The sequence below is a fragment of the Stenella coeruleoalba genome (genome assembly GCF_951394435.1).
Source record: "Stenella coeruleoalba genome assembly, chromosome: 9".
Classification (NCBI taxonomy): domain Eukaryota; kingdom Metazoa; phylum Chordata; class Mammalia; order Artiodactyla; family Delphinidae; genus Stenella; species Stenella coeruleoalba.
In genome coordinates this window covers 24,530,335-24,551,974 of record NC_137155.1, presented here as the reverse complement: position 1 = coordinate 24,551,974, position 21,640 = coordinate 24,530,335, and the positions used below count along the sequence as shown (strand labels likewise).

Genomic DNA, 21,640 nt, shown 5'->3' with positions numbered 1-21,640 from the left:
GTTCAAACCCATGTCCCCTGCATCGGCAGGCAGATTCTTAACCACTGCGCCAGCAGGGAAGCCCTATTATTATTCTTTAGAGTGAGTTTTAGAACCTGTGGTCAGCAAAATGGAATTTAGGATAACGTTTTTTTTTTTTTTTTAGGGAAATGTTCTTCCAGATGTTAATTTCTTTTGCTCCTAGTATCAAAGCACATCTCTTATTCCTTTGTTATAAATATCTGTAAAACATACCTTATGTATTATGCCTCTGACATTTCTTTTATGTTAAATGTAGCTTTTCTAAAGTTGATGTTACAGAATTGTGAATAAAAGAGCATCGTCTACCTAGATAGAATGGAAGTAGGGCCTTGCTTGGAAAATATCTCAGAGATTAGTAAGTAGCAGTTCAACAAATATCAATGCTTGATATTTTACAAGAGAAAAACTTATTCGTATGATATTTGTTACAGGTACATCCAAGGAGCCGCATCTCCTAAAGACATGCTTATTCTGGTTGACGTGTGAGTAGTTAAATATTACGTAATTTTCATATACTGAGAATAGTGGGAGGAGTTTTAGATAACAGTAGTAGGTTGGGACTAGAAAATAGGTTGAAAAAAAGACAAGGAATAATTATGATGGCTTTTATATCCAGACAAAGAAATCAAATTAAGGCAGTAACAAAACAAACAAAAAATCTCTTATTGAAAATGAGAGGAATCTATGTCAAAATTGAAAATTATGGCTTGGTTCTAAATCTGAACTTTTTGAAAAATTATTGATTTGCTTCCAGTTTTTTGCTTTATATTTTAAACAATATTAAAGTACATGGTTGCTAAATCCAAGCTGTTTCTGCTTCCATAAAAAGTAGAATAATTAGTTGGCACTTAGTTATTAATGATTCAGATATCTTTTAGGGATTGGCCACAAAATATCAATAGATAAATATTACATATATTGAATGTCAATACTAGGCCTTTCTCAAGGGCAATGCTGAAATACAAGGAAGAATTTCATGAGTTTTTATATTGGTCATTTTATTTTTTTGTCACATTGCTTCAAGTTAGGGTGTGTGTGTGTGTGCGCATGCGCGTTTGTGTGTACTCTTCCAATAAGATAGAAGGTGAAACGGTAGAACATAGTGAAGAATATATCCTGCTTTGGAGATTTAGTTTTTAAGAGCAATACCAAGGAACTAAAAACGTGAGGTATAAAATGCTTATATTATTTTCCCTGAGAGAACAGAAGTATACCCTCATCTGTTCTTTGCCACTGGAAGAAACAGAATCCAATGTTTTATAGGCAACTAAATTCATTTCACAGGATAGTGTCAGCGTTTGAAAATTTCTCCATTATAATGTGAATTGAATAAGTTTAAAATCTTATAACCTTGCCTGAGAAAGAGAAGATAACTGAATTTGACAAATGTAACAAATATTAAATCTCATTTCATTTGTTACAATGCATTTAAACTTCATCTTGTTTTAATTAAGTTATTATAGTTTGTACATATGCTAATCCTTGATATTCTTCTGAAATATAAATCTGAATGGTAATGCAATATGTTATAATCCTATTGGATATATGCTAATTTCCTGAAATAATTTCTTTTATTAAAATCTTTGGAACCCATGTCGGATACCAAGTGGGATAAAAATGAAGATGAAGCTGTAATGCCATTTTTAAAAATTATTTCAATGGAAATGTGTTGAGGGTATCCTATATACAATGTGATGATACAAAGATGATTAAGACATGGTCCCTGATCTCAAAGATGATTCAGATGTATTAGTGAAATTAAACCATATTCACATCAGTAAATTAAAACAATTGTAGGAAGTGAGAGATATAAAGTATGACACAGCACTGAAGGAATACATAGATGAGAGAGCACATTTCATTTTAAAGTGTCAGGAAAGACTTCATTAAGGAGATAAAATTGGAATTGAATCCTTATAGCTAAGATTTAACAAGGCAGGCATGGGAAGGGAGAGGAAAGAGTGGAATTTCAGGTGGAAGGATGACAGAAGCAAAGTGGCATAGATGAGACATCTGATAACAGCTAGAAAAGTAAAACTGGGAAGAAATTGGGAACTAGAGACATAAAAGTGGAAGTTAATTGCCTAGAGATGAGCCCTGCAAATAGATGTGGTCCTACAGGATCATAAAATATGGAGAGACAAGAAAAATGAAGACTAAACCCCAAAGAATATCTACTTTAGGGTATAAAACAAAGCATTGCATTTACAAATCTGTTATCAAATTATTATGCTGCTTCATAATTATTGGTTTAATCAAGTCAAACAATGAGCTCCCTAGGGCAATGACTGTATCTATTAACCTCTGTAGCTCTCACTACTAACTTGGCTAACAGAGCTGGTATTCAGTGTATATTTCCTCAATAAGTGAATATGCCATGAGTATCCACAGTTTCTTAAAATTGTCACTTGATGTGTAATTTTCATCATTGTAGTTAGAAAAATATACATTCTGATGCTTGTTGGAAAGAAAGACAAGATTTTTTGTAATTTATTTCTACTTGCTATCAAAAATAGGACTTTTTCTACTACTGGTTTTTTGAAGACAAAATTATTTGAATATTATTATCTAGAGTCAGTGCATAAGTTGCGTTTCCTTAGGGTGTATGATGTTAATTAATTACATGGTCATTAACATGTGTGGACTCATTTTTTTATAGGAGTGGGAGTGTTAGTGGATTGACACTTAAACTGATCCGAACATCTGTCTCTGAAATGTTGGAAACCCTCTCAGATGATGATTTTGTGAACGTAGCTTCAGTAAGTATATGATGACTGCATTTTTGCTGAGTAAAATCTATAATTTTTATCTCCCTCTGGTTTTAAATACTTTATAGTGTTTTGTCATAGATAGGCTGAGATATTTCTGGTCCTATTACAAGACTGTCTTACGGAGCTATCCTCTCTTGTTACTCATTCTCCCATACTTCCACACAAAGGTCCTTTCTGAATGTTTGAGGATTTACCCATGAATGGAGTGATTGAAGCAATGAACATGAAGGAAAAACATTATATATATTCTCTTTGACTCAGAGGTGCTTAAACAGTTGACGTGAACCCCCGTACTCATTGATATCATTGTAACTCCCAATAAATAGTGACTCGGCAGTGTAAGCGTATGGCAATTTTCTGTTCATTGTAATGCTCCTTTTTCATACTGGACACATATCCATAATGTATTATGTTTTTAAAGGTTTTTTTTATTATTAACATGAGAACCAATAGATACTTGAATGTGCTTTCTGAAAATTCTTGTTTCCAGGAACCATTTTAGACTTTCCTCCTCATAGCTAGAGAGCATTGAACTCTGAAGCAAATAAAACAGGACAAAATGAATGTTACTGGATCTCACTTTAATTCATAGAATTTTGGCAGAAAATTTCATGGCCATGTACTGGTTGATATAATTTCACATTTGAAGTGGTTATATTCATAGAGATGCACGTGAGGGAAGAGGTATTGGTGGTAAGGTCATTTTGTACTGAACATAGGAGAATGGACCTACCTCTAAAACCACATGGGAGGAAGTTAAAGCAGCTGGCCTACAGTCAATTTACTCCCTTCACTGGAAGGGTACCCCCTGGAAAAAAGTAGACAGAGGAACTGAATATAGTCTCTTGTCAACCAGAGCCTCAAGTAACTAGATAAATCATATTTACTAAGAGGAAGAGGAATCACTCCAAAAATGCTTTTAGCAGGATATTCCCTAGCTAAGGGTAACTGTCATAAATAGAACCCAAGATCAATGAAGCAGGATTCCTTTAAAACTACCTAGTAGGTAATATAACTCTCTGGGTAATAAACTGGAGCTATTTCATAGTTTAAATACTCACCCTGCAAAGCTCTTTTTGAGACCGCTTTCATCTGGGCCCAGAGGAATGTCTCCAATACAGTAACGTAGGACCTGGTCTATTAGTTTTCTGAGGCTGCTATAACAGAATAACACAGACTGGGTAGCTTAAACTACAGAAATTTTTCTGTCACAGTTCTGGAGGCTGGAAGTCCAAGATCAAGGTGCCGGCAGGGTCAGTTTCTACTGAGGCCTCTTTCCTTGGCTTGCAGATGGCTGCCCTCCTGCTACCACTTCATATGGTCATCCCTCTGTGCAAACTAGTGTCTCTTCCTCTTCTTATAAGGACGCAAGTCATAGTGGATTATACCCTCACCCTAATGGCCTCATTTTTAACTTAATCACCTCTTTCAAGAACTTATCTATGACTACTGTTACATTTGGAGGTACCAGGGGTTGGGACTTCACCATAGGAATTTGAGGGGGACACAGTTCAGCTCATAACATCTGGGGAACTGCCCTCCATACCCAGATCTTTCTATGCTTTATCTGAACGTTTAGCAGTCCTTTAGCTTGTCTGCATCCTTGATCCTATTAGTAAAATTTGATACTGCTTAAGAGCTCTGATTAATGTCAGTCTGATTTTATAATCTGACCCTGGGTGTTAGCTCACGACTTATTCAACAAAATGAGAACAAGTAAAATGTAATGCTTGGTCTCCCAAATAAAATGATCAAAAAGATAACCATTTAGTTTAATTTGTACATAAAAATATTGTTTATTACAAAGGCATTGGAAAGGTTGCTAACAAAATATTATCTTTGGCAAAGCAAAAGAGAAAGTTGAAAAACATTAAATTCAGTACAGATTTGGCATATCTAATGAAATTTAGATAAAACCAGCAGACATTAAATATGGTTAATGTCTTAATCTCGCTTCCTCCTGATTCTTACTCATGGATTCAAGTGTAAATGGTTTTTTTGGGACAGGATCCCAGGAAACACAACCAATGAAAGGAAATTAGGCAAGGGAAGGAAGGAAGAATGCCAATTAAAAGAATTTAATTTAAAGGGATTTTAATCCTACTGAGGTATCCTAGAAGCTGTATAGAATATGAACTTCAAAGTTATTCTGCCTCAAGGCCAAGTGAGCTGTGGTTTTAAGTACCAGCCTTCCATATGTGTGGGCAGAATAGACTCTGACCATAAGAGAGAGAAATGTAACAAAAAATTGCAGGTGATGGTAGTTAGAAACCTGTCCAGTATGTCCACTGTATCCAGTTAATGATCCTTAAAGATGGCGTCTAACATTTAAAGCCAGTGTTTCCTTATTGATTTTCTGTCTGGATGATCTATCCATTAATAAAAGTGGGGCATTAAAGTCCCCTACTATTATTGCACTACCGTCAGTGTCTCCTTTTATGTCTGTTAATATTTGCTTTATGTGTTTAGGTGCTTTATACTGCATGCATAGATATTTGCAAGTATTATATTCTCTTGTTGGATTGATCCCTTTACCATTTAAAAATTCCTGAAAATGTAACGTTGCTTTTTATGAGTGGATACAGTCTGATGCCAGCACATCAGTGGACTTAGCACCATGATTCAAAGAACATACTGCCCCTTGAAGGACAACATTCCTACTCAAAGACTGTCATCTGCAAGCTGGAGCTTTAGTTGCACACTTAAGAGACTATTCCAGTGTTTTATCAGGCTGGCTGTTTCTAAGTGATGCAGTATATGGTAGACCCAGTGGATCCTGTGGTCATTTGTTTGTTGTTGGACCTCCTTCACCATAAAATAGATTGCTTGATTTGAGGAGATATTATGTAGGATTCCATGATGGTATCCCATGATGATAAATCAGACAGTGTGTGAATCCAGAGGATTAATGATCCTGCATGAGGCATTGCAAACAGGAAAGGGGAACTCTTACCTGAAACATGTATCAATAGCAAGAAAAGCAAAATTGATGCCACCCCATTCCAGAGGGATAAAATCGAATACAATCTGTTTGAAATCAAGTTGTTGAATGTCTTTTTGAAGAGTGATACTGTATTAAAGACTCAGCATCGGACAGTTTCCAATGGGTTAGCCATTCACTAATCGCGATAGCTATATCCCACTTGATGAGAAAGAGCCCATGTTTTTAGGCCCACATATATCCCCTCTTTCTCTGCTACCTGGCTGCTGCATTTATGGACAGTTGCTGCATACAATGGACAAATCCTCCTCTCCACTCAGTTGTTCAGTACCTCCTCTGTATGAATGTTCTCTAGTGGGGATTGATGTGAGACAGAGATCTGCACATTTCATGCCTACTCCCATAGGTCCATCCTCACGCTTCCTCTCCAGAACTCTTTGTCTGGGGAAGGTCTTCCATTCTTGCTTCTTCAAGGGCATTGGCCAACCAGCTAAGCCATTTGCCCCTATGTAGGAGTGGTGTTGTCTTATCTCAGGCTAGTTGCTCCCTCACACCAGGTTGATAACCAGGTGTTTTTTGCCTCAAGATCCACCAACATCCATCCCCTGGCATGTTCTCCCAGTATCTGCTGTTCATATTAGACAGATCTTGCATCTCTTTTGTTGAATATTCTCTTTTTCTGTTTTCCTGGAACAGAGACTATTTTTCCAGGTAGGCCATGTTGAGACCTGGTCTCTTTGTTGCCTAGAGCCATGAGGGGAGATGAGATCAGATCTTAAGGGAGAGCATCATCTTTTATGGTCTCTAGGAATGGGAGAAGCTACTACGAGGAAGAGATTACTTCTCCGTACCCAGAGGGTATAGGGGAATCTGGAAGTTCATTGTTCTCAATAGCATCTACCCATGTCCCCATTCTACTCTTAAGATCCCATTCTTTGCCTATCAGTACGGTGACTTTTGCATAGAAACCTGCCATGCGTGTGGATGCGGCCTCGTTATGTGCCTTTCAAAAGCGAATTCTGTGTCTGTTTCTAGCACACGTAGTCCTTCTCACATCAAAAAATTAGAATCTCTTTCTTGACTCCTGTATATCTTCTGGCTTTCACACTTTGCCCTTAGTTGGTAGTTGGCTGATCTGAGGTTGTCACTTTTTTCATTGAATTTAACAACCAACCAACTCCAAGCCCCTATAATTACTGTTGTCACCATATTTCTCAAATGCTAGATGCCTCCCCTTTATTCTGTATTGTGTTCCAGTCACTACAGGTAAAAATCTTAGCAGTTTTGATGCTGTAGCCTCTGAGGGGTTTTCTTTACTCCAGTTATCACTGATATATAGCCAATTACCAAAGGAATCTTTATTGCCACATGTCTGGTGAATGATTTAATTCTGGAATCCCATCCTGACCATGTTTCCTAAGACCTCTGCTAGTATCAACTTATATTGTCTTTCCTCTGAAATGTTTCATGAGATAAGGATTCAAGTACAAATGGCTTATTTGGAAAGTAATTCTAAGAAAGATTGAGAGAAATGTGAGAAGTAAAGCCAAAAAAAGAAGAGAACTGATACACAGTGGGTTATCAAACAAGTTACCACTGTGAGTGAGTAGAGCTTAATCCTCTGGGCAATTCTGTGAACCAAGGTAGATTGCATGAATTGAAATTATTCTTTCCAAGGGGACAGTGTGCTGTGGTATTTGAAGTTAATGACTGCTCCCAAGGGACGTTAATTCCCCAGTGTTCCCAGGCCACTATGTGCACAAGCAAAAGGCTCCCAGAAATCTTGGACAGTTAAATTTGGGCTGATATGTGAGGAAATATGGATGGGGCACCAGTAGCATCTGCCTCAGTTAGAAACTTAACAGTGCTATTAAAAAATATGCTTCAAAAGATTTTCTGACTGAACAGTAGAAATGGCTTTGAATGAATTTTATGCTTTCAACTTTTAGGCAGCAATCAATGATTCTTTCCTAATTAAAATAAAAACCTTAGATGGGATTGCCTTTGAGATTCGTTTTTTTTTTCACACACACACACACACACACACACACACACACACACACACACTGTATTTTATTTTTACAAGACATAAATCAACTGACACCAAGCATTGTAAATGGATGACCACAACAAAAGCAACAATGATTGCAATTACCAAACACAAAACACACTCACAGTATGTCATAATATTGACATTCAGTCCAGGAATCCTCCACTGTAACAGCTCCTTTACTTTGCAGTGAAAATTGATTTGTATATTTTTTGCCTCTGAGTCCTTGTGGGATTTTCTTTTTTATTCAAACAGAAAGTCACAAAAATTATAATCATCCTCATCAGTTCACTCAGTCCCATGTAATTAATTTTTTTTCATCTTGATCTTTTGTTAGCACTTTTATGAATTCATCAGTTTTCCATTAGAGTTCTGAAAATGCTTCATTCAGTTCAGCAGTGTAGTCAGTTACCAGACACCTGTACTTGTCAGAGTCTTTTCTGTGAATCCGTGAAGATGAAAGCCTTTTATAGGAACATTTTTGCAAAAGCATCAGACACCCAGAACTCTGGAAATGACAAAAGACTTAAAAATGACCACAGTTAAAGATTTGATGAAAGTTCATAATAATGGGAATTGACAAGGAAATTTAGTTATTTCTGAGATATACATTTTAAAGTAATAACTAGAATTATGACTTATAACATTATACCAGAACACGTAAGATTATACCAGAACACGTAAGATAACATTATACCAGAACACGTAATGTCTGAAACATTTATATTAACATATTTCCATACAAATAACCCAAAGAAAGTTTAGTATTAGTTCTTTTTGTTTGTTTTTTCATACTGCAGGTTCTTATTAGTCATCAATTTTATACACATCAGTCATATACATGTCAATCCCAATTGCCCAATTCAGCACACTACCATCCCCACCCCACGGCAGTTTTCCCCTCTTGGTGTCCATACGTTTGTTCGCCTTTGAGATTCTTAATGCCTGACAAGTTTTAAGGACCTTTGCTTCTCCTAAAAATATTATGGTTGTTAAATGTGTATTTCTTTTTTTTTTTTTGGCAATACGTGGGCCTCTCACTGTTGTGTCCTCTCCCGTTGCGGAGCACAGGCTCCAGACGCGCAGGCTCAGTGGCCATGGCTCACGGGCCCACCCGCTCCGCGGCATGTGGGATCTTCCCGGACCGGGGCACGAACCCGTGTCCCCTGCATCGGCAGGCGGACCCTCAACCACTGCGCCACCAGGGAAGCCCAAATGTGTATTTCGTTAAAGAAAATTGTTAGCTAACTTCTTAAGAAACAAAACAGCAAGGTCTTTCCTTGTGATTTCTGTGAATCAGGTTAATATAAGCTTTATTGATGCCTTGACAGCTCTTTGTAAATCCTTGCTGGGGCGTCCTCACTTGATGTAACTTGAATATGTGAACTGAAAGCACATAGGCAAAGTGAATATGTTGCTTGTAGAAAGAACTGGGAATGCATTTGTTATGGAAGTAATGTATCTCAATGTGTCGAGTTAAAAATTATGAAAATATCTCAGTTATGTATTCAAAAATAGGGAGAAAGTGATATTAAAAGATGTAAATTCTAAGGTGAATATTGCAGAAGATGCTTCATCATACACTATGATAAAGTCATAGTGATATCCCACTCTACTCCCAGAGAAATGTTTTACTGGTCTCAGTTCCTAGTATATTGGCTTATTTAGTTGAGGTTCATTAATTTACTTTGTGGTTTATGGTCCTTATTTACCATAAGGAGATATTTTTGTCAACTATACTCTGATTTTTTTTATTGACTATATATTTTTGTTTAATTCTGTTATTTGAGAAAAAAACATTAGTACATTTTCATGGTTGAAAAGTCACTAAATGATATTGGCTGATCATATTATTCCAGACATAGATTTACCCTTCAGAAAATCAATACGAACAAGATCTAAAGTAGGTATGTGTTCATTATTTATCTAATTTGTGTATTAATCTTCAATTTAATCACATTATAGTGAATTATTAGAGTTAATTTTTTTTAACACTGCTCATGAGACAGGAACTGTTCCATGTGTTTTTCAGAGTAACTCATTGATTCTTCACAACCACCTTGTGAGGGAGATAATATTCCTGACCTAAATTTTATAGATAAAGAAACATAAGGTGTAGTAACTTTTCTAAGTGAGAAGCCAGGATTGGAGCACAGCTGTTTTCATTTATTAGTCTAGATTTATCCACAAAGTTATGTGGTTGGATCCTGAAGGAAAATATAAAGTAAGTTTACTAATTTTAGTGCATAATCTGATATATTTAAATAAAATTCCAAGCTATTCGAATTCTTAGAAATTCTGAGATAAAATATGATTAGGTTATAATAGCAAGGAGAAATGCTTCTTTTAAATCTAAATTTATTATTAATTTTTGAAGAAGAAGGTTATTTATGTTTCAGTGGAGGACTTGTTTTAAGAAATCTGCCGTACTTTGGCTTGAAAAAGCATATATGAATTGGATTATTCTTAAAATTACAGATAAACACTTAAACATTATATCTGGATTATACATTTTTGCTTAGGTAATGTGTCTCCTTTTATAAATTTATTTACTTCCTTTATCATGTGTCCTTTTGCTTCTATCAAACTACATAGATTGTTATTTACATTTATATAATATTTAATGTCAACCACATCAACTTCATAATTTAAAAGAAATTCTTCATTTTTATTAGTTGGGTGAAAAAAATACCTGAAAGTGATACATTTAAAGAGACTTAAAACTAACACAACATTGTAAAATAACTATACTCCAATAAAAATTAATTTTAAAAAACTTAAAAGAATTAATTCTTATGTAACATTTTGGTCAAAGAAAAGTAAAATCATATTTTTGTCTTTAAAAGATAGGCCTTTCTCATTAAATAGAAATGTAATAACTTAATGATGTAGAGAGTCTATGGAAAAAAAAACCCTTCTAATCTCCTGGGCTTTATGTGTGTGTATGCACGCAGATGTGCTTGTATATTTTTCTCTCTGAAACTGCTTGGAAGTCTAGGAAAGAAGCAATATAACTTTTAGCTTTTGTAACTTCAGGGAGGCATAATAATAAGGCACTGAGGAAATCTGGTAGTGATTCTATAATTAATTCTGACAGTAATCTTCCCACAAAGCCCTCATGCATTTCTCTTCATCCTCATAACCTAAGATCATGTCTGTCATCCAGAGTTATGATGCAGTCTGTATGAACGCTTTCCCAATGTTGCCTAGAACCATCAGACAGAAAAATTAAGCAGCTTCTCACTTTTAGGCTTATGTATCTAAGTTTCTTTATTTTTTGAGAACGGTAATTTTTATGCTTCAATCACACATAAAACGTCAGAACAAATGTTGATCATTTCCTAGTGTTTCTATAATCTCCAGGGCTGTTCTTTGTTGCAGACAGGAAGCCTGCTGTTAGGCAAAGCTTAAATGCAGGCATAATGTAGCTGTTTTCCCACTAATCCAGTTATATACTTTGATAGAACTAAGTGGTAGATGATAAGAGCAGCAATTCAATCACAGCATGTTCTGATTTGCAGGCAAAATTTCAAATGTTGACACAAAGAGTGGTATTTGTTTATGAAAGTGAGGAAGTTTGACGTATTAGGAGAAAACTACTGCAAGCCAGTGGAGGATGAAAGGAAAATGTATGCTGATTATGGACAATATATGAAAAATTAACAACTGAAGAAGATGGTCTTGTGTTTCAGTAAAATCACATATTTTTATTTAAGAATTAGATGCAAATGTTAGGATTTCGTTAATGATCTTTGAGTCAGTTTTCTTGCGGGAAGCTTTCCTAACTTGTGGTCATTTTAAAATGCTATCTTTGATTATTCATCAGAAAGAAATAATCAAAATACTCCTTATAATATCTTTGCTATTAGTTGTAGGAGATAACTTTAAAAAAAAAAATCAACTCTACCCCTTGCCGCAACTGTAGTCACTAAACAACAATTCTAGAGGTGACAATCTCTAAATGCCAGTGCAAAATGAGGAGTGAGGATCCACAGCCACATAGGAGGCTGGGAAGGGATGATCATGATGAAAGGATCTGGTGACATTAGTCAGGCTAAGTCTGGTTAAGTGCCCTACTTCCCACTCTCCTCACAATCCTGCCTCTTATATGTACTCATAGAATTGCATAGGAGTAACGCGCAACCTTTGAAACTGATCTCAGGTGGCCTTGGCCTGCAGCGCCTTGAAGCAGGGTTTCAGCTCCCAGGCAGAGATTGAGGTCGGGTCGCAGGGTTGAGAACACCAAATCCTAGCCACTAGACCAGTGGCCAGTGACGAGGCCCTCGCCCTTCGGCTTTGCAGAAAAGAATTCCCACAAAGATAGAAGGTAGTGAAACAAGTGAAGTATTTATTAGGAGGGAAAGGAGTACAGTACATGTGGTTAGACACATGGGCGGACTCAGAGAGAGAGTTGCACCCTCGCGGTAGTTTGAATCACTCTTTGGGGCATTTCTTCCAAGTTTCCTTTGGCCAGTCATTTGATTTGCCTAGTTCTGAGTCTGTATTTGCTGTATCTCAGGATCCTGCCACGTGTGCCTGTGTATCTCTGAGCCAAGATGGATTCTAGTGAAAAGGCCTATGGGTAGTTGACATCACTTACTATGGGGTGGCGCCCCCTCCCTTTTTGACCTCCAAGAAGCTTTCTAGTTGGGAGGGTCTCCTTGACTTCGAGAATGGAAATACGTGGTCTGTTATCTTCTATTTGGGCAGCACCCAGCCTTCTCTCTCAATTGTCCTGCTATTCTCGTCTTGGAGTATCGGTCTACAGGGAAGGAATCTCTAGTTGCTGGTGGGGGGCGGGGTGCCCATCTGCCTCCTGCCTCGAAACTACTAGTTATGTGAGCTTATACAAGTTACTTAAGGCTTACAGATCTGTTTTCTCCTCTTTGAAATAGACAGAACCATATTTAACTTGCCTTTAAGTTATTGAGCACCAAATGGAATAACACATGAAAAGTGCTTATTTATTGTAATCATTTTTCTGGTTATTATTATTGTTGCTGTTGTTGTCATCTTCCAACACTTTTCTACCAACTGTTAGGAGACAGTTCTTCGTGAATGTGTCACGTTGCTTCAAGTCTGAGCATTTACAGTCAGTTTGCCCAGATTTATGTACATTCCAGGATAAGTAAAGATAGAGATGTCTCCTTCCCCAGAAGAGATTTACATACAATGCAGAGTAATTAAGATATTGTCTATCTGGAGAGGAGGATGGGCCAGCTGCCAGCAGCCCCTGTATGAGATCAAGGCCTTCCTCATCTTGGGATTCCTTGCCTGAAACACACCTACTGCCTATGCAGGTGACCCCCGGCCCTCTTCCCATCCTCCTGTGGGAATTGAGTTGTGAGTGTGAGCAAAGGTGGCAGTCTGGCTCTTGGTACTGCTATTGGTATTGCTATGAGTAGTAAGCGGCCTTTTCTCTCTGACCCAAAGGGCTTGTATTTTCCTGCCAGTGTCTATGCAGCTGTAGGTGGATTACTCATTAGCTTGCAAGAAGGATAAATCTCAAGACACTTCCCAGTTCTTGGCTTGACAGTTTAACACCTACTAATGTCAGAGTGGGGCTTTGTTTAAGTATCGAATTGCACTGTATATGCAAGAAAGACATGATTTGGATTGTTCCTTTTCCTATGTGCTTTAAATTTCAGTTTCCTTTCTAAAATATCCCTCATGTGTTCCCAGACAAAGGCATGGTTTTCTTAGCTTAGGAACTTTCCTACTCTGCATATGATAATGAGCACATTTGTAAGTTGTGGCACAATTTAAATTTAAAAGTGATTTCTCAAAATCACTTTTAAAAAGGGCCTTGCAAATCACTTTGCAAAAAGGGCCTTGCAAAACAGGCCCTTTTGCGAGAATTCAAGTAAAATAAAAGATATGTGGCACACCAGTACAGTTTTGTGACATATGAATTCTAGGAGAGTAATTTCATTTCATGTCTTATCAAATAGTCATCCATCTAGATTTCAGGAAAACTTTATGTTGATTCATATCTCATTTATGTCAACGAACAAGAATATTGCAGTTTATGCCCTTCCTTCTTAAGGTGAGGTCTGTGGCCAAGCAGCCTGAGCAGCACCTGGCAGCTGGTTAGAAATGCAGAATCCCAAGCTCTACCCCAGACCTGCAGAGCCAGAATCTGCATTTAGCAAGTCTCCCAGGTGATTATTAAGCAATGAGGAAATCAGGGTACCTTAGGGAGGTACTTTTAGCAAAGTCCAGCAGGCATCTGTCTGGGGCTTATTATAACTGATCATGCATATCATTGACTTAGATTTTAAGACCTTTTAATTCATAGAATTGCTAGTTTTATGGACGTTTATGAATATTTTATTTTGTAGCCATTTGCTTTTTGGAGGGAGGTATTAAAAAAGAGCAGAAGGAAGGAGTAGAATTAAGTTCATTAAGAGAGCCAGAGTTTTCTCTCTCTTATATACTTGTTTCTTTAAGAAAAAAAAAAACTAAATCACTATTTGTACACTTGAAGTTAACACAATATTGTAAGTCAGCTATATTTCAATTTTTTTTAAAATACTGTTTGTTAAGGCAAAAAAAATCAGTGCTTCTTAGAATTATCTTCATTTAAAAGACATAAAAAATTACAGACTGTGAAGAAAAGAGTCTGAAATAATGGACAAATTTAGTAATTATATTACTTGCAGGGCAAGTAATCAAGGTTATTTAATTTTTCAAAAGAAAGATTGCCAGAGGATAACTTAATTGCTTTGCAAGTATAAGGAAAGTTTATAGGAAGGTGTTGACAAGTATGATAAATATTTTTCCATTAATTACATGATGCACTCAAGATAGTTTTTTATAATTAGAAATTAACTGTATTTGCAGTTTTTGAAATAGCAAAGTAATTCTTAAGGTGAGGCAGAGGGAATACTTGCATTTTGAATTGAACTATAGTTTTTAAAAGTACAACAGTTATTGATTTATTTGGTGGGTCTATAAGGACTATGAAAAGACTTCACGTCCAGTAAACACATATGAATAACTGCACCTAACAGGTAAAATTTTTCAAAATTCAGGGATACCTCAGAGATATTACCGGTTCAGTTCCAGACAGCAGAATAGAGCAAGTTTCACGAACTTTTTAGCTTCCCAGTGCATATAAAAGTTATGTCTACACTAAATTGTGGTCTATTAAGAGTGCAATAGCATTGTCTTTAAAAAATGATGTACATACCTTAATTAAAAAATACTTTATTGCTAAAAATGCTAATCATCATCTGGGCCTTCACTGAGTCTTTTTTTTTTAATAAATGTATTTATTTTATTTATTTTTGGCTGGGTTGGCTCTTCATTGCTGCGTGCAGGCTTTCTCTAGTGGTGGAGAGCAGGGGCTACTCTTCATTGCGGTGCATGGGCTTCTCATTGCGGTCGCTTCTCGTTGTGGAGCAAGGGCTCTAGGTGCGTGGGCTTCAGTAGTTGCAGCACGTGGGCTCAGTAGTTGTGGCTCACGGGCTCTAGAGCACAGGCTTAGTAGTTGTGGTGCATGGGTTTAGTAGTTGTGGCTTGCGGGCTCTTGAGCGCAGGTTCAGTAGTTGTGGCGCTCGGGCTTAGTTGCTCTGCGGCATGTGGGATCTTCCCGGATCAGGGCTCGAACCCTGGTCCCCTGCATTGGCAGGCAGATTCTCAACCCCTGCGCCACCAGGGAAGCCCCCTTCACTGAGTCTTAATCTTTTTGCTGATGGAGGATCTTGCCTTGATGCTGACCATTGACTGATCAGGGTGGTGATTGCTGAAGGTTGGGGTGGCCGTGGCCATTTCTTAAAATAAGACAACAGTAAAGTTAGCTGGGGCAGTGGGGAGAGTGCTATATAGATGTCATTTTATAACAAATTTCAGTCAGTGATAAAATATCTTTGTGTTTTAAGTGACCAGAGTTATTCTCACTCATATTGTCAGTATGACAGTATCTCTACTCTGCAAACACATTAGGTGTTGTGTATCTTGCTCATTGTGTTCTTTAGGCAAAGCCAGCCGTCATCACATTTTTTTTTTTCAATTAGGGAAGATGTTCCAAGTACTCAGCTTCATGTACCGTGAAAATATTAGACGTATTGGTCAGCTCTGCATCACAGTGTGGGTGAAGAGGAAGTGATCACAGAGTATGTGATCATTTGGTCATTTCAGTAAAGCTTCATCTTTGGGAGCTGGCACGCAAATTTCCACAGGGCTATGAGAAAAATACTTATATTAGGAATAATACTGATAGAATTATTATATCTCGAGAATGATGGAGAGAAAGCTGCCCATATTTCTAGTTGAATGAGTGCTCTGGAATCAGAATTGCACACTGGTTGATTAAAAGATGGTTGAGAAAATATAAATATCAAGTTGATATGAGCAGGGAAGCGAAATATAAATTAATTCTGAAGCAAAAGAGTAGCACACTCTCAATTGCTTGAAATTCTTATAAATGCCTATAATTAGAGAGGTTTAAAAGTTTTCTGTACCAACATGTAAATAGAATATATTAAAAAAGATACTTGGGACTTACTCAGAAATTCTTTCAAGTTTTTGACAAAAGTCAACAGACTGAATTTTGGGCATGTCACGATTCAAGTGAATGGGAATATTTGTTTAAAAATGACAACATTTATCAGAAGTTTTGATGGGCCATGATTTATAATTAGAGGCAAACATAAATTGTGTCTTAATAATGTTCTCAATATTTTCACTGTTTACTGATGCCATTTTCTTTTGGTCTATACAGAATTTATTATTCCTATGCATTTATGTAATTTTTCCATCATAGTTAAAATTATCAGATATAAATATGATTTTAGAATTTGAGGGGCTTTCCAAGTGATCTAGCAAAGGCTTTTATTTCAGAAAGAAAAACCTGAAGCTCAGAGGAAATGATTGAATCAGCCATGGCTGTGGGTGCTTGTTACAGGCAGGGCCTGGCCTAGACCTGGTTTTCCTAAACTAAATTAAAAAATGGTCAATTCTTTATTAAAAATTTTTTTCTATAGGCCAAGGAAACTGTAAGCCAGCAGCCAATGTTAGGGGACAGCAACATCAATTTGAGGACAGGAGTGGTCAAGTCCCAGAGTGCTATTAGCAAAGATACTTGTGGCACCTCTAACCATGGGAGGGTGACCACATGGCTGGTTTTCGCTGAACAAGGATTAATAATAGAAATTAAAATCACATTCACAATATTAGCAAGAGCCATGAATTACCTAGCAGTACTTTTACTAATATATTTAGGACCTGCGTTTTATTTTATTTTATTTATTTATTTTTATTGAAGTATCTTTGATTTAAAATATTTTACCAGTTTTGGGTATACAGCATAGTGATTCAGTATTTTTACAGATTATACTCCATTAGAAGTTATTGCAAGATAATGGCTATAATTCCCTGTGCTGTGCAATATATCCCTCTTGCTTTTTTTTGTGTGTGTGATACACGGGCTTCTCACTGTTGTGGCCTCTCCTGTTACGGAGCACAGGCTCCGGACGCGCAGGCTCAGTGGCCATGGCTCACGGGCCCAGCCACTCCGCGGCATGTGGGATCCTCCCGGACCGGGGCATGAACCCGTGTCCCCTGCATCGGCAGGCGGACTCCCAACCACTGCGCCACCAGGGAAGCCCTTGCTTATCTATTTTATACACAGTAGTATGTACCTCTTAATCCCATACCCCTATCTTGTCCCTTCTTCTTCCCTCTTCCTACTGGTAAGCACTAGTTTGTTTTCTATATCTGTGAGTCTATTTCTGTTTTACTCTTTACATTCATTTGTTTTCTTTCTTAGAGTCTACATATAAGTGATATCGTATGGTATATGTCTTTCTCTGACTTACATCACTATGCATAATATTCTCTAGGTTCATCCACATTGCTGCAAAGGGCATATTTTCATTGTTTTATGGCTAATATTCCATTGTAAATATATACCACATCTTCTTTATATATTTGTCTGTTTATTGACACTTGGGTTGCTTCTGTCTCTTGGCTATGATAAACAGTGCTACTGTGAACATTGAGGCGCATGTATCAGTTAGAATTAGTGTTTTTGTTTTTTCTGGAGTGGAATTACTGAATCATATAGTAGTTCTATTTTTAGTGTTTTAGGAACCTCCATACTGTTTTCCATAGTGGCTACACAAATTTACATGCCCACCATTGAATATTACCCTAACTGTGAATTTGTCATAAATGGCCTTTATTATGTTGAGATATTTTCCCTCTGCACCCACTTTGATGAGAGTTTATATCATGAATGGATGATGAATTTTGTCAACTGCTTTTTCTGCATCTATTGAGATAATCATGTGGTTTTTGTCTTTCCTTTTGTTAATGTGGTCTGTCAAATTGATTGATTTCCATATGTTGAGCCATCCTTGTACCATGGAATAAATCCAACTTGATCATGGTGTATGATCTTTTTTATGCACTGTTGGATTAAATGTACATTTGAAGTAATTATAGGTAGGTATGTACTTATTGCTGTTTTATTACTTGTTGTCTGGTATTTTTTATAGTTCTTCTCTGTTCATTTCTTTTTGCTTCTTCCCTTGTGGTTTGATGATTTTCTTTAGTAGTATGCTTGTGTTCCTTTTTTTTATTTTTTTCTACGTCTGTTGTTGGTTTTTGATTTATGGTTATTATGGGGTTCATACATGTTGACCTATAACTGTATCTAGTTGTTTTAAATTGATAGTCATTTAAGTTCAAACACGTTCTAAAAGATCTACATTTTACTCTCCTCACCCACATACTGTGTTTTTGATGTCATATTTTGCATCCTCATGTTTATCCCTTGTTTACTGTAGTTATGGTTCTTTTACAGTGTTTTGTCTTTTAATCTTCATACTGGCGTATTTAAGTGGTTGATCCTCAGTATGTGCAATATATTTGCATTTCATAGTGGGATTTCCCCTTTCATACAGATTCTTACTTCTTTTTCACTTAGAGAAGACCTTGTAACATTTCTTTTATGGTATGTTTAGTATTGATGGACTCCTTTAGTTTTTGCTTGTCTGCGAAGTTCTTTATTTCTTCTTCTATTCTAAATTATAATCTTGTTGTGTAAAGTATCCTAGGTTGCAGGTTTTTCCCTTTAAGGACTTTGACTATATCATCATGTCACTCTCCTTCGACCTGCAGAGTTTCTGCAGAGAAATCAGGTGATAGCCTTATGTGGATTCCCTTGTATGACTCTTTGTTTTTCTCTCATTGCCTTTAGAATTTTAACTTTTGCCATTTTTATTATGATGTGTCTTGGTGTGGGTCTGTTTGGGTTCATCTTGTTTGGGACTCTCTGTGCTTCTGGATATCTGTTTCTTTCTTCAGGTTTGGGTAGTTGTCAGCTGTAGTTTCCTCAAATACATTTTAAATACCCTTTTCTCTCTCTTCTCCTTCTGGGACCCCTATGATGCAAATGTTGGTATACTTGTTGTTCCAGCAATCTCTTAAAATGTTTTCATGTTGTTAAATTTGTGTTTCTTTTTGCTGTTCTGTTTGGGTGGTTTCCATTATTCTGTCTTCCAGATGACTTATGCATTCTGCTGTATCACTTGGTCTGCTACTCATTCCTTATAGTGTGTTGGGGTTTTTTTTGTTTGTTTTCTCCAGATACTGAATTCTTTATTTTTGATTGGGTCTTTGTAGTATTTTCTAGTTCTCTGTTAAAGTTTTCACTGTGTTCATCTATGCTTTCCAGTTAACATTTTTATTACCAATGCTTTGAATTCTTTATCTGGTAAATTATTCCTGTTTCATTAGCTCTTTTATTCAGGGATTTTCTTTTGCTCTTCTAATTGAGAGCAGTTCTTCTGCCTTTTAATTTTGCTTAAATTTCTCTGCCTCTATGAATTTAGGTGAAGCAGTTACCTATTGCAGGTTTTTGTTTTTTTTTTTTTTGCTGTACGCGGGCCTCTCACTGTTGTGGCCTTTCCCATTGCGGAGCACAGGCTCCAGACGCGCAGGCTCAGCGGCCATGGCTCACGGGCCCAGCTGCTCCGCAGCATGTGGGATCTTCCCGGACCAGGGCACGAACCCGTGTCCCCTGCATCCGCAGGTGGACTCTCAACCACTGCGCCACCAGGGAAGCCCTGCAGTTTTAAATGTGTGTGCGTATGTGAGAGTGTCCCTGTACAGACTGCATGTGCCCAGTGCCTTTGGTGGGAGAGCTGGATTTGACGTGGATGTAACATCTTTCTTCAGGACGTGCTGGCATCTGTCACCCTGGTACGGGGTGGGACTGCACACAGAGGGGTAAAGCTGAAGCTGGGTGTGAGGCAAGACTTCCCCTCTGCTCACTGGGCATCACTGCCCTGTTGTGGGTGGGGTCTGATCCCAAGCTGCTGGAGCAAAAGCCTTGATGGTGAGGCCTGAGTTGGTTCTATTCTCTTTAAGTTTGTGTTTTCCTCTCTCCCCCAAAATAGGATCGTTGCCCCAGAGTGGGGGGTGTGCTGAAACCAGGGGGCCCCATGTGAGCTCTTGGCTCATGTTGTCCACAGACAGGAGTCTGAGCTGTCTCAGATGAGATGCTCTTTCAGGTGCCCGCAGTTGTTTCCCTTGCTCTGCTCAGACACAGCCTTGGGTGCCAGTGCCTTTTGTCCCTCACAGCTGATCACAGCCCTAAGACTCTGCTGCCCCCACTCTGTGGTAGAGCCACACCACGGGGCAGGCAGGGCCCACATGGACTCTCAGCATATATTGGGGCATGAGCTGTGATGGAGCAGCTGCCGTCAGAAATCTGCGCTTCTTCTGAGGCGCTGCTTGAGTAAGTGCCAACAATGGCCACTGCCAGTCCACCCAGGCTCCGCCCTGGGATGGGGTCGCCTCTGTGTCCCTGTGTTGAATCTTCTTCCCAGTTGTGGCCACCCCAGAACCAGTGCCGCACTGTGACATGGAATGAGTGGGACCAGGGCGTTCTCTCAGGTCGGGCTGAGCCAGGCAGCAAGGTGGTCGTGGGCCACCAGCAACCGCTAGAGTAGTCTTCTCTTCACCCTGATTTGGGAGCAAGCCAGCGCATGCATGCACCCCTCACAAGAGACATCCAGGCTTCCCGCAGCCCTCCTGTTCATTGCAGAGGTCCTCCCACCAGCCAAAGGGTGCAGGACACCAGCACTGGGCTACCCCATCTGTGGCTCACACCGCACGCTCCCCAGGGACGGTCTCCATCTGTGTAATCTCCCTTTTCCTTTAAGTCCCCTCCCAGGGGCACAGGTCCTGACCCAATCACTTTTCTTCCCTTCCTACCCAATTACATATGTATCTTTCTTACAGCCTTGGTTGTACAGGAGTCCTGATGACAGTTTCCAGTTAGTTTTCAGTGAGAATTGTACTACATGTCGATGTATTTTTGATATGTTTGTGGGGGGAGGTAAGCTTCACATCCTCTTACTCTGCCATCTTGATTGATCTCATTAGGACTTGAAGTTTAAGAAAGAGAAAAGAGTATATGAGATATATGTATAAGAGATGAAATGGAGGAACAGATGTGGAATTGATGAATAATTCTTCCTGGAATGAAAAGCTGACTCATGTGAAGATACCAGTTTGTCCCAAAATTATTGGTAAATGTGGTTTTAATTTGACAAAAGATAGTTCTGAAGTTCAGTAGGAAATTAGTGGTGGAAAAAGTAGCGTGACAGAGTATGGCAGCTTATTCTTCTGGCATAAATTAAAAGTGATTAGACACCATGGAGAAGAGTTTCAGGGGTTTGGGGTTGAAGTAGAGTCCTGACCTTGGTTGTTGAGTGACTCTGAACACTTTCCTTGACACTCTAAGCCTCATTTCCTCAACTGTATAATGGAAACCATATTACAGCTAAGACTTTAAGCTTGGTCAAGGTTAAGTGAATTAATACATGTGATGTTCTTAGATAG

At 38.1% G+C, this 21,640-nt stretch overlaps 1 protein-coding gene across 4 annotated transcripts in view; it reads left to right on the top strand.

The window, feature by feature from the left end:
* The window catches only part of CACNA2D1 (calcium voltage-gated channel auxiliary subunit alpha2delta 1), a 513,049-nt gene that overhangs the window by 387,381 nt on the left and 104,028 nt on the right, over positions 1–21,640 (top strand). For all 4 annotated transcript variants that reach the window (XM_079931860.1, XM_079931859.1, XM_079931862.1 and 1 more), the window contains 2 exons: positions 453–503; positions 2,681–2,780. In XM_079931860.1, the coding sequence (XP_079787986.1) occupies positions 453–503; positions 2,681–2,780 (151 nt within the window). The remainder of the gene's footprint in view (positions 1–452; positions 504–2,680; positions 2,781–21,640) is intronic.